The 13,868-nt window shown below is 38.9% G+C and overlaps 1 protein-coding gene across 2 annotated transcripts in view; it reads left to right on the plus strand.

Moving 5' to 3' along the window:
- Window positions 1-13,868, plus strand: part of LOC117473045 (netrin receptor UNC5C-like) — a 175,250-nt gene that overhangs the window by 91,798 nt on the left and 69,584 nt on the right. For both annotated transcript variants that reach the window (XM_034118516.1, XM_034118517.1), the window contains exon 3: window positions 9,762-9,905. In XM_034118516.1, coding sequence (XP_033974407.1) covers window positions 9,762-9,905 — 144 coding nt within the window. The remainder of the gene's footprint in view (window positions 1-9,761; window positions 9,906-13,868) is intronic.

The raw sequence follows: 13,868 nt of genomic DNA on the forward strand, positions 1-13,868 counted from the left end.
TAATGTTAAAGTCTTGTTATTCTTTTGGTTATCATATTTAACCATAACTTGTTTTGATTGCTTAAGCATTTATTTTGAAAAGCACTTTCCCTTTTTATCTCTCGGTCTAATTCCTACTTTGTCCTGAATATTTAATTATTGTTCTTTCTTGTTTGTTTTTTTCATTTCATTAATTTTTCATTTCATTTGTCATGTATTATTCATTTCGTCAACTTACTTTGTTTTATATTTATTTTCTTATCTCCTATCCTATTCTGTGTCACCTTTAACCTGAGGAGGTTTAGCATTTAAAATAAACTCTCAGAAAAGACAAATCCAATGTGTCTCTTTTAGGTCATTTGTCTCTGAAGATATTTGCATTTTGCGTTAGTCCTACTTGAAAAAACTGGCATTGACTTAAAGGTGGGGTAGGTAATCTTGGAGAAACCAGCTCGAGTGCGCTAGAATCTGAAAATACACAGCCGGAAAAAATCTGCCACTTCCTTACAGAGCCCCTCCTCCAACACACACGAACATGACCAATGAGGGCACGAGATAAGTTTGTGCACAGATGGAAGGCTGACAGGCAGGTAAGCCATCCAGTTACTTTAGCCGGGCCGGCTAAAATGATTGGTCGTGCTTTTTACAGTATTACGGCTTCCACAGATGAATTTCTTTTATGGATTTTTTTGTCAAAGCAATTAAGATATTCATTGCTATCGGGATGTTAAGAGCATTCCATGGAATATAACAAAAAGTGTATCTCGAGCCGGTTTCTCAAACTTACCTAACCCACCTTTAAATCATTGACTACTAGAAAGTTGAAAATTGAATTGTAAAGAACATTTTTCTTTCACAGCCTTCTGGGCCTTCTCATAAGTGAAATGAGATGACATATGTCTATCCCCCATAAGCATCTATGGTTTTCCTTCTGTTCCCTCATTTTCCCCCCCTCCAAATTCTCAATGTTCATTACTGTCATCACACACAGCTGCAAGTCATTTATTAGTATCCTATCAGCCGTTGATTTGCAGCTGCTTCATTCCAAGCGGCACATTATTGAGAGGAAATTCTGTTCAATTAACAACCCATAGATTTAGGCTCTAATGTATGAGATGGATACCATGTGGTCTCTCAAGGCTCAAGATACCCTTGATGATTTGTTAGTTACATTGCTGACTCTGTGTTTCTAACAACATCTAACCCAATGAGTTCTTAAAATAAGTCCACTTTTATCATTGAGTGTTCCTGTCTGTTGAAATGACCTTCAGGCCACGTGGAAACATGATTTTGTTATCCATTGTTGTGCTGCTTTAATGTATGCTTCATGTACATTTTACAAAGCCATATTAATGCCACTTTAATAAAAAAAATGGCTTGGCTGCATATTTGTTTGTGCTGCTCTAGGACACTTAATCTCCTCAACACCATAATCCATACAGATATACATGTGACAATGAAATGAATAAATAGATAAAATGGGGACATTATGCAATATCAAGAGCTGTTGATGTTTGGAGACTGGAACATTTTCCAGGAAAATGGCTCTACGTGATTTTATTTTTAAAATGTATTAATTCCTTCTTTTTTTTTACATATAAAATACAATGAAGAAATGCCTTTTTGCTTTCATGAAAAACGTTTATGTTATCTTTGAACAAAAGATGATCAGATTATGACAAGGTTACGAATACAGTACTAGATGTCATGCAACATACCACATAGTAAGCTGTTATAGGACTATAGCTGGTGAATGCACAGCGACTGGTCTGTTTATCTGTGTGAAAACAGAACTCTGTAAGCTGTTTTCTCCTGTTTGTTTCCTGCTGTTTCTCAGACACAGCTAGGAGCTATGGCCCCCTTACTGCTTTTATTATCTCTGTCTTTTCACTGTATCCCATCCTCTCCCTTCCCTTTTTCTTCCTTTCTCTTTGCGCCATGCTGTTTTTTGTTCTACTCTAATTCCAACTGACTGAAATTGGAGAGAGCACAGGTAGATAAAACCTGAGCCTAAAGAAAGCAGGGGAGACCAGTAAGGGATGATGGAGGGATGCTGAGGGAGGGATGCTGATGGAGGGATGCTGAGGGAGGGAGGCAGATGGAGGGATGCTGAGGGAGGGATGATGAGGGAGGGATGCAGATGGAGGGTGCCTTTGAGAGGGCTGGAAAGGCCAAAAGATATCAGGAAGTCACACTGAGGAGAAAGATGATAGGAGTCCTGCTGGGCACTTTTATTAGCAAGGAGGAAGAAGGATGTTTTGACAAACGGAAAACAAACTTACAGATGTAAATTGCATTGTAATGGGTCCATTTCATTTAGTGTACCTTGTCTCCAGGAGTACAAGATATGGTCGTCTTTGTGTTAACAATATCCAATATACATTTTATTCCCCCTTTCAATTTGTTTTGAATTGCAAAATAAAAAGTTACTCCATCTCATGAGTTAGTAAGAACATCTATTTTTCTATATAATGAACGGAAAGTGTAGCTACAGTACATGTGAGCTTCAGACGGCTCAATACATTTCTTGAAATTGGCCACATGGAGCCTCAGCTGGAAGGAGGGTAAGCCAGGTAAAGGTCACAGGCAGGTTGACGGGGGGGGGCGTAGGCTTCCCTGAGGTTCACTGAGGTCTTCCTCTAAATTGGAGGAAGAAGCATTATTCTCTAAACTGCTCCACTGCCTGTCTCAGTTTACAAACAGAGCTAACTGGAGTACTTAAAACAAACACAAAAAGCAACCTGCCCTCTTCCACAGAGCAGACAGTAGCTTTATTAGCAGTGTCATTTGCTTAAACATGCTAACCATATCTTCATCTGAATTAATGTGACTTAAGGTGAGAACCAGCATAATTTGTCTAGATTAGATATCTTATTGTGAAGGGCATTGTCAGTGTTTGCTTAAGCAACGCTCGTACAACCTCAGTATATCTCCATTAGCCTTGAGGAGTGCTAATGACATATTGTGTACTAGGTTACTTACTTTGTCTCCATTAGCCAAAGTGTGAATGGTTATTAGTCTCGCACTGACCTGTGACATACACACACACACACACACACACCCAAACACACACACAGACTATTGGCACACACAGTATTGGCTTGGGTGATTTGTGACCCCTTTCCCTCCTTTGCTGCCATCTCACTTGTATTGATTTCCTCTCGTCTTTTCCTTTGTCTCTCCTCCTTTCTCTTCCTCCTAATGTTTCTCTTCTCCACTCTTCCTCGTTCTGGCATCAATCCCACTCTCTTCTACCTTCTTTCCTCCACCTATTTCCTCCTTATCCCATCTATTTTGCTCCCTTTCTCTGTCTCTATCTATATACAGTATATCTTACTCTTATACTGTGATTGTTGGATTTGAATTATTAACAACCATTGAGATGTATACAGGAGGACAATGAGTTTCTCTGTCAGTGACTCCTGTTATGCAGGACAACTGTGTGTGTGTCTGTATCAATGTACCGTACACACAACTGTTTATTTGCGTGTTAGTGCGGTGTCTGTGAAAAATAATCTCTTATATTGTGTGAAAATGCGTGTGTATCTGAAATGCAGTTCTCTTTGTTTGTGTTTATTTGAAGTAGACTTTTTTAGTGTCCTGAAATTTCGCGGTTCACTGCCTCTTCAGAGCTACTGAAGGACATGAGTGTGTATGTTTACTGACATTCACATGTATACGTGCACACACACACACACACACACACACACACACACACACACACACACACACACACACACACACACACACACACACACACACACACACACACACACACACACACAGGAGAGGTACCCAAACACACAGCAGAGGTACCCAAACATGGACCAGGAGGGACTGTGATGATCAATCAATGTCACTGTGGGAGCCATTAAGAGAACATACACATACACACACATGCATGTGAACACGCACAGTCTACTGTATGCATTGAGTGTCTTCAATTGGTCACAGACCAGTGACTGTGTTCTGTCAATGTCCTGGATGATTTCCCCCTGTAGGCGAATAACTCATTCAACCGTTGCTCTCTCCCTTTCTCACAATACCTCTCATCCTGTCGTGGTTTTACCCTTTCAATTTCGTTTCCGCCTTTCTGTCTCCATCTTTCACTTTATATTCTTTCAGGTTATAAATGGGACATGTCATGTTGTTAGATCTTGAGCACTGGCTGCAAAAATGTGTATCCAAATGTCTGACTCAACTGACTTTATGATTTTGGATTTTCACATTTATGTTGCATTTAATCACAGTTGTATTTACATACAGTGCCACTTTCATGAAAATAGACTGTAGCTCAGATATACTTTAGATAATGGTCTAAATGAACAAATATGTCAAGGTCTAGATTATCTTAAATAGCACTGATTTTACATTAAGACTTGACTACTGTGGCTGACCAGGCAACACTATCAAACCACTTAGCTGCGTTCATTTTAGCAGAGAATGTTTAACAACTTTTACAAGGCTTTTTTCTTGGAAAGTTCAAGTGTAAAAATACAGAAACACTCCAGAATAATATCAGAGCTCAGACTCTGCAGCTTTTTAATGTGACCGGGCTCAGTACTTCTGCTGACTGATCTCTCTGTTTTCCTCGGGCAAATAAGTATGACTTGCTGTCCTCACTTCAGTTTCTAAAAACTGATTCCCTTCTCATGACTTGTGTCACTTGTCAGCGGGTATCACTGATTGTCACCATGAAAAATTGTCCTTTGTTCTCAGTTGGCCTCCAAGAAAGGCTAAAGATAAGACCATCTTGATTTATTGTGAAACTCTCTCGGACAAATGTACAGTAACAGGAAATGATGTCTGAACACAACAAACCAATGTTGTCCTTCCTTGGCTATTATTTGGCTATTCTGAAGGCTATAGGTTATGATTCAAATTGTCACACTTATAAAACCATTCAGTGACATTTCCTTCCTTTCTTGATGACATTTGACCTCCATTTATTCTTTAAATGTGCCCCCTATCTTAAGGTATCTACAAATGCATCTATTAGCCTTTCAGTCGCGTGTAATTATAAGGGTAAAACATTTTCAGGCTTAATGAATTCACTTTCAAAAACCCATATATTTCAAACACTTTTAGTTGCTCACCAATAGTTCAATGGGATACACATGTTATATCTACTTTCTTTTGGAGTTAAATATACAGTATTTGGCATTCAACACATTTTCTGTTTTTAAAGTACTGATATGGTAAGTTAGCAGCAGAAGTTTGTGGAGAAGCTACAAAGCTTGAATTAATTCCTTCAGGGAAGTTGAGTTTTCACTTGCAGCTCCTCCACAGGTGGTAGGTCACAGCGCAGGGTCACTCACTGAACAACATCCCTGGAGCTGGTTGGCATTCAGTGAGCTGCTCACAAACATGTCAGCAGAGCAGATGTTTGCGGGACTCAAACCTGTGTCTCTTGATGTATTTTTATAATATAAAATAAAGGAGAATACAAAATAATATATTATTTGAATTGCCCTTCTTCAACAAACGTCCCATTTGTTGTAGGGCTGCTTTCGTTATCTTATCCATTCCCTGGTTGTATCAATTCTGACCTCATGCATTTGCATCGTGTCGGACTCTTTCCCTATGTGGCACTGATGAATGAATCAAAGCTAGCATTGACTTTTTTGGTATCCTCTGTTTCTTTTCCCCAAAGGCCTGTCTGTTTGACCTGTCACTGATCACATGTAAAGAGCACAAAGCTTTTGAGTGCTTTCCCCCTGTTCCCTTGTCTCTTCTCTTTTTCCAAACCATTTAACCTTAAACCCTGGTCTCTGTTGTTATGTCTCTCCCTGACTGGCAAGCTTTCTTTCATATGTATTTCTCAGTTTTCCTTTCCATCTCTGGTTCTTCTGTTCTAAAGGAAGACTTAAATTCCATAAATGTTTTTGTATGTTTCTTCATCTATAGTATGTATATAGTTTGTTCCTATTGCATGGTTTGAAGAAAATGATGTAGGCACAATTAATTGCCATATGCAACAACAGGAATCTGTAACTATTGTTTCTGGTGTAGACCAATTTGCATGAAAAGTCCTATTGTATAGGAATGTTTTGACACATTTTTTCATCAACCTTCAGCCCTTTCAAGGTTTCAACTTGCAGCAAAGAAACAATTCTACAGGTTTTTTAACAATTTTTTAAGTATCACCTTTACATATAAACTACATGTGTTGTGGACATTCAGTTTAAGCCTGACAAACATCTCTACATACTGAGATATAACGTATTTGTAAATCATACTAATCAACTATGCAATGTTTCTTTATTTCTTCTTTCTCTTTGGATTTTTTTGTGAATGTTTCTCAAAGTTCCCATTTTTCAGTTAATAAAGTACAGACCTGACAAAGTACATTCACCCAAACGTGTATTTTTACTCCCCAGCTGAGTAAGTAAACTTTGTTATTGGAATTGACACTTCAGGACTCAGAGAAATATTCAGTGGTAGCGCACAGTCTTATGATTGACAGAAATGTTTGTGACAGTATCCACTCGTCTTGATACCCGTCTTCCATTTTTCATCTACTTCTTTCCCCTTACCTCCCTCAGCTGACAGCCGTGGTTTTGTTGATGTGAAGCACTGTCATGCTACAGAGACCCACATTTCTACGCTTGTCTTCTCTTAAGAGAGAGATATGACGCTCTGAGCTTTGTATCCAAACAAAATAAGACACCGAATGTTCTGGGACTTTTTAAGCCTCAGGTAATTTGGTTGTTCTCTGCCCGGCAACTCTTGCTGCGTGAGCTTTGCATTAGCAAACATGGAGGCAACTGGGGCTTTACCGGTTTCAACAGCACACATCTTTCTCTTCTTTATGTAAAGTCCCACTTTTGTTTTGTTTGTTTGACATACTTTTTTATTGAAATGACAGTGAAGGAAAACAAGGGAATCTGTTTTCATGGAGGATAGGTGTCAATTTGTGGTGTAAAAACGATGACATACTTTGTTCCTGTTGTGAATTTGAGCATATACTCCCAAGCTGATATGAAAACACACCAATGACATGGTAATTACTAATATATTTAACTGTATGACATCCCTTTATCCATCACATTACAATAATTGAATCTAAAAACAGTATAACTCACAACAGCAGATTTCATGTCTGAGATATTGGATATTAACAGAAAGTATTTCTACCTGTTTATTTTACATCGAGCTCTGTTAAGCCTTGGAATTAATCATCTAGGATACAGGCACGCATCGCCAAGAGGAATAACGTTCCGGTTAATTTCTCTGCACTGCTTCAAAGTAATACTTCCCCTTGTTGGAAATCTTTGTATATGCAAACAGCCCAATAGAAACCAGAACAATTAATTGTTTTCTCACAGAAAGAAAGTAACAATGTGTTCAATATTGCCAGAATTTTAAACATTCAATACATGAAGTATTGGATAACAACACAGTCAAAGCAGGTGTGACTTCATTCTGTACTTGACTTCACGATGTACATAACTCTTTATATTTATATGACAAATAGCTGTTTGCTGATATACCGTTGCTCTGAATGCCCTACAGTATGTTATACATTTAAGAATATCAGGTTATTGACTGCTGATCAGGTTTCTGAAGCTGGAAGTTAAAGGATTACTTCAGAGCATGATGATTCATTTGACAGCTCCTCTTTTCCTTGCAATTATTGCCTCCCATCAATACAGTGTCAGATTTGTGTATCTTTTTGTCTTGAGTCTGAGTAGTTGAACACATTTCGTCATTACAGCCATTGATTTCCCCTGCTTTGAAACCAACTCAGCTCTCCCTGATGCTCTCTATTTTACTATATGTCCTGTCCTTGTTTTGTCTCCCTCCCTTCCTTCTGTCTGTTTTCTCATATCTCTGTAACCCTCTCTGCTCTACTCTGCTTTCTTACTTTTATATCTCTGTTTCAATACAAGCAATACCTTGCAAAACACACCCTGGTTTACTCCTCGGTCATCCATTAATGTTGCCTGTTGCAGTACTCCAAAAGATATGTTATTGTACTGAAATAATTGATGTTGACAAATATATGTTTGTTTTTTCCACCCAACACTTGATTGGGAATTGATGAAGAAGCAATAAAGTTGTATCAATTCCTTACATAAGTACAACACAAAACTACTGTAAAGGTTTTTACTCCTGTAGTCCTTTCCTGGGAGAACGGTTCCTCTCCGCAGTATTATTCTCTAATCAAGACTAATATCAGGGGGTATACTATTTGCTACTTTCAGATGTATCATGCTCTGATTAGCTCTCTGGCTCATTTTAACTTTTCACTTTAATTAACGTCTTACCCTTTTCACTTTAGCAGTTGGATGTCCACTGGTGTTCAGTTACTTTCTGTCCGTTTTGTCTGCACGCTGAGTTTTTCGCTCTTTTCCACTGCCCACCAGTTGTCTCAGCTTTAGTCCTGGGTTGCTTGCTGGTTATAATTGCCACTTTAGTTGCCATTGTTTTGCCTCTACCTATCTTGCTGTGTCCCCTGCCTATTTGGATTTCAGCTGCAAAGCCATAACAATATCCCTTGTTTGCTAGTTTGCTCGACACTGGTATTCACACTAGTTTTATACTGACTCTGCTCTTTGCCCTTATAGCTTTCTCCCCATCTCCCTGCTAGCTTCTACAAAAGCTTTCGTTACTTTTCCCGCTCTTTGCCCTCATGGGTTTTCTTTAAATCTCTTGCCGTCCTTTAATGGCCTCTGGTCCACCAAAATCCTGCTCACTGGATTTCACATTTTTACATCCCGTTTTTACATCCCGTTTGCCTTTAAGCTGTCATGCTTACTTACTGTCTTTCCATGTCTCTAGTGGCAGGAACCTTCTGAGAGTCTAGTCTACATAAGTAAAAAGCCCAAGTTAGATGTGTGAGAGATTGTTGCTTGGGTCCTTGTCTCACTGCTGAACCTGAAATAAACAGCTGAGATATTGTTCTCAAATCATTTACCATGGCTGCTCCCAAGTCCCCACTTACTTTACCTAAAACTATCTCCTTTCCCTTCTCTTTTTCCTTTCACATTTCTTCTCTCTCTTATTCTGTCATCCTCTCTCTTCCCCTCACTGTGCCTCTCTCATGTTGTTTATCATTACTTTTACCAGTCTTCTGTTTCTCTCATTTCCCTCTCCTCTTTATTTCTAGTTGTTGAGCTTAACCCTCTCCAACATTTGGTCCCTTATACTTATTTTTTATTAATTCTTCCTTTACTTTGTCATGCTTTTCAACAATAGTCTTAACGTCTCTTTTTCTCCCTGCTATTGCACCTGTGTTCTATTTGACCCTTTTCTTTGTCTCCCGTATTTTCATCCTGAGTTTATTTGCCGCTTCTCATTGACTCTTTTTCTCTGCAGTCCTCTCTCTCTCTGTGCTCCCCTGCAGTCCTATCAGTTGGGTGCAGCTTTTTTAACCTCACACTTCATACAGAGCTGCATTCAAAACACCCGGGAAAAAAAGGAATAATATGAGATAAGTGGTAGAAGTGCAAAGGGCCAATTCCACAAAGTTGACATTAAATCCACAGTGACTCTCCGCAGTAGAGTGACCTGGGTTTGTAAACATGCTGCAGATATTATATTATTATCCTCTCCTATTTAGTTACTAAGATATTCACTGTGCACAGACCGGGCTCTGGTCTCTTTAGCTAACATACAAGCTATATCACCAGAGTATAAGCTTACGTTTTTCCATCAGTGGCTCAGTGAGAATTGAAACTCGTGACTCATTTACCATTTGAGGCACTCTTCTTTAGCTTGAATATGAATCCCAACTGATATTACAAGTGATTCAACTGTGCTTTTCCTTTCTTCCTCAGGTCTGGTGGTGAGAGAAGCCAGTATAGAAATTACACGGCAGCAGGTCGAGGAGCTGTTTGGCCCTGAAGATTTCTGGTGTCAGTGTGTGGCCTGGAGCTCCGCTGGAACGACCAAAAGCCGAAAGGCACACGTCCGTATTGCATGTGAGTAAAATACTGCAAGCACGCATGATAGGTTTGAAAGTACTGTTCACACATGAGGAAGCATGGACAGTATGGATGAAATCATTGTTCATATACTCACCAAAAGTGATTATGCTTAACAACATAACAGGATTGTTTTCAACAAACATAAATGCAAATTCATTCAAGTTTTTGTCCTTCCCTAAAAAGAAAAATAGATGTCCAGCTAGAGAAGCACATACACAATCCTTCATGCACACACAGGTGTATCACTTTTGCTCTGCTTGGTCCATTTTTGCAATAATTTAAACTAACCAGATGTCTTGTTTTGTAGCTGCCTTTTGTGTGAATGATTTCTGTCAAAGGTTACCTCTTACGAACTGTTTGCCTGTTCAATTATTTAATATGAACCAGCAGCAGTAGGCGGTGATAGACCTCCACAGGCAATAGGATAGTAAACCAGGCTATAAATGAGATACAATTGAAAACAGTAATGCTTAATTAATCCACTGCATCAGGTTCTGTGAATCCCTCAGTGAGTCATGTATGGATTGTAGAAATACAAATGTGATATGGAGAGGTAATTACAGAACAAATGTAATTAGTAATGCTCTAAAAGAGAACAACATATGCATATTTAACTTTCTCCTGACATGCAGAGGCACATTAGTGTAGTAAGTTCTTCCTTACTACAAGTTTCATATTACAAACTTGACTTAAGGAAGAATCTTTGAAAAATGGTTTTACTGAATGATTAATGGTGGGGAATGTTCTAAGCATTTTAGCTCGATGACTTTTGTCTACCAGCATTAGCTTCCTGTTATGGTCTGGTGAAAATGTAATTTGACAACTGGGAGTTTCACTATAAGGTCACCAAAAGAATACAGGCCAGACAAAGCCCCAGCACGCTCAATATCACTCCAGCAGACTGAGTTACCATTTCTCACTGCATACAGAGTGATCACATGGGGAAATCATTTTAGGATTGTTAGACTCAAACAACAGTGCAGGGGGAAGAACATTTTAAATCCCGCTGTGAGTGATGGTCGCTTGATGGCTCTGCAGCAACCATGTGGCAAGGGAGTAGAGATGTTTGATGAAAAATAAAAGATGTTAGTATTTTAATGTAAGCCTCATAAAATAGAATGGTTAGTTTCTTTAAAGCTGATTTCACTGGCCGACTGATTTGAACCCACAACAGTAGTTTAGCAAGCTTCATTGCACTGGTCAATTCAGCCATGTAAGACAATGGGGACTTGTCTGAGTGTTCGTGTTATAGAAAGGTCAAGCAAAAAAGAAATACCAATAACAAAATTGACCCCACCACCCCAGTTTACCTGGCTTACACTGACTGCTTGAGTGAACTCTCAAAAGGACAACTGGGGGCTTTGATGTAGTCCATTCAGCAGACCCTCAGAACAAACTGCTCACATCCCCATATTTAGTACTTTAACAGACGGTATCACTCTAACAGACACGCACCCTGTAAATTGTGTTTTCCCATGTTGGTCTTATTCCGGCTGCCGAAGAAAATCCATCATGTTGACCATTGTTTTTCATCCAGGCTATTTTATTTGGCTGTAAATATGTCTCACTTTTTTCAGGCTGATTCACTTATTATTTTAAGCACTCACTCAAAAATGTATTTATTTTGTATATTGAAGAAGCTAACGAAAATACACATTTTGCTAAGGTGTTCAATCTTAATAAAACAAAGGAAAAATGCTAAATGTAAAATACAATTATAAAAACAAACTCACACGCTATAAATGTATATATGGATCACAAATTATTTATTGAAGATGTTACACACTGTAGTAGGACTGTTGATATAATAGTATGTTTCGTAAGATTGTACCTGTACTTCATTATTTAAATATAGTAAATAAACATTTTTACATAAGCAATAGGAAAATTAGCAGACACAAATTTACATAATTTACAATACAGTATCCAGTTGTGAGGCAGGACCACTTCAACATATTGTTTCAGTTAATTTGGCCTGTAAGACCATTTGACTTTAGAGCCTCACTACTCTGTGCATTTCCATCGGTATGTGAAGATGTTTTTCTGTCTGTCAGCAGAGAGTTAGTGACACAGTCAGAAATATCCTTCTAAGCTCCACTAATAACATTCTCGAATGGAATAGGCCCTCCTCGGGGTGCAATGAAAGCTGGGTAATGTGCTGTTTTTGGCTTACGTTGGGGCTGATACACGCTGAGAGACAGATGCAGGCGAGCATACGTATACAGGCTTCTGAGAATCTCTGAGGTAAACACGCAAATATAGCAGCACAGAAAAGCACACATACTGAGAACTGAAGGCAACATTGTTCATGTGATGGTTGTGTCTATCTCAGTCTGATATATTCATATATTGTTTACACTATGAAAACTTCTACAAGTCACCTATTTTAAAATTACTTTGAACTACGAATAAGCTAAATTGTTGTTTTTGCTTTACTCATTCATTTGGACCGTTTTTTAAATGACAGCAAGTAGTCTACACTAAATTGTAAATATTCTACACTAAATAATACAAAAACTACACTTACCTACAAAACTGTACCAGCAAAGCATGTTGCCTATCTTGCATAATTTCCCCCATTTCCAATTAACCCTCTTCAAACAGGGTACTGTATATAGAATTGCACACATGTAACATCTCTTATAGAGGTTAGGTGAGTGTTTGGTGTTGGAGGATGCTTCAAAGAAGGCTTTAAGGCCACTAGATATAAGTGAGGAGAGAATATGAGAGAACTCCTGCTTCTTTTTGACTTAACTCTTATCTCTCTCTCTCTCTCCAGATCCTTGTCATTCCTTTAGTTTTTCTGTGTAGTGTGTATTTTTCTTCTGACTTTGTCCGTCCCTCCATCCTTCACTTTCCCTCTGTGCATTATAACAGTGATTTTTCCCTTAACCGGATCTGATTACGCTCATCCCCCTCTTGCGATAACCTTTTACTTCAAATCGACCCAACCTCCTGACCTCCCCTGCTTTCTGCTCCTATTTGGATCTACTGTTGTGATTAAAATGCTTCCTGGCAGCTAGAGCTTGCTGAGCAAAGTGTATTTTCTACCGTACCATGCAATAGCAATTCAGCATTTCTCTCCTGCATTCCCATCCCTTCTTCCCACACATTTTTTCTTATTTCCCCTCTCCCATTGTCTCCACCTCTTTTTGTTTTTTCTTTGCTCATCATATGCTTATTGTTTTGTTCTGTTTCTGGTGCTCTATTATTTCCCCTCTATGGTTCTCATTCTCAAGTATCTTCAGGCTGTTTTAATAACTGTTGAATTAACACTAGAAAGCATTATCCTAATACACAGTTTGTAGCTGGATAATGATAATCAGTGTTGTGGCGGTAAAAGTGTCAAACACACAATCACAGATAATAAATCTCAGAGTGATTTGTTGCTTTTTTGGAGCAGGGCACTTTAGCTGAGTTATGGTTGTGCGCAGGCAGCCTAATTCAAGTTTATAAAGAGGGTGAGACAAACACACACACTCCCACCCACACAGCATTGCAGGCACGTACACAGGCGTAGCGAATACAGACACCTAAATACACACAAATGGGCATGCAGTGTCAGTCCTGCTCTTTGGCCCTGCAGCTATCAGGTCAAGTTTTTCTCCTTCAATGGATTAGCAATATGTCAAGGTCACTCAAGGACACACACACACACGCACACGATGGCAATTTGTTCTGCCACCTTCCACTGAGACATGTGTGTGCATAGCAATCAGGAGTCCAGACACACAGCAGCCCAGACAGCTTCTTGTGTCAACTGGAAAATGTACGTTAGAGAGTTTCTCTTCTGTTTTGTCTATGATGCAAATGTCACACTGCAGGAAGTTAGGTTTTCCTTCAATCATTGATGAAGTAACCCAAGGTAAACAAAGCTCAACAGGGATTTCTTGTGTTAGAGTTAAAACATTGATTAAAAGCAAACTCTTCTACACTCATTTCGGTCTAAGCCTGCAT

The sequence above is a fragment of the Trematomus bernacchii genome, unplaced genomic scaffold (genome assembly GCF_902827165.1).
Source record: "Trematomus bernacchii unplaced genomic scaffold, fTreBer1.1, whole genome shotgun sequence".
NCBI lineage: Eukaryota > Metazoa > Chordata > Actinopteri > Perciformes > Nototheniidae > Trematomus > Trematomus bernacchii.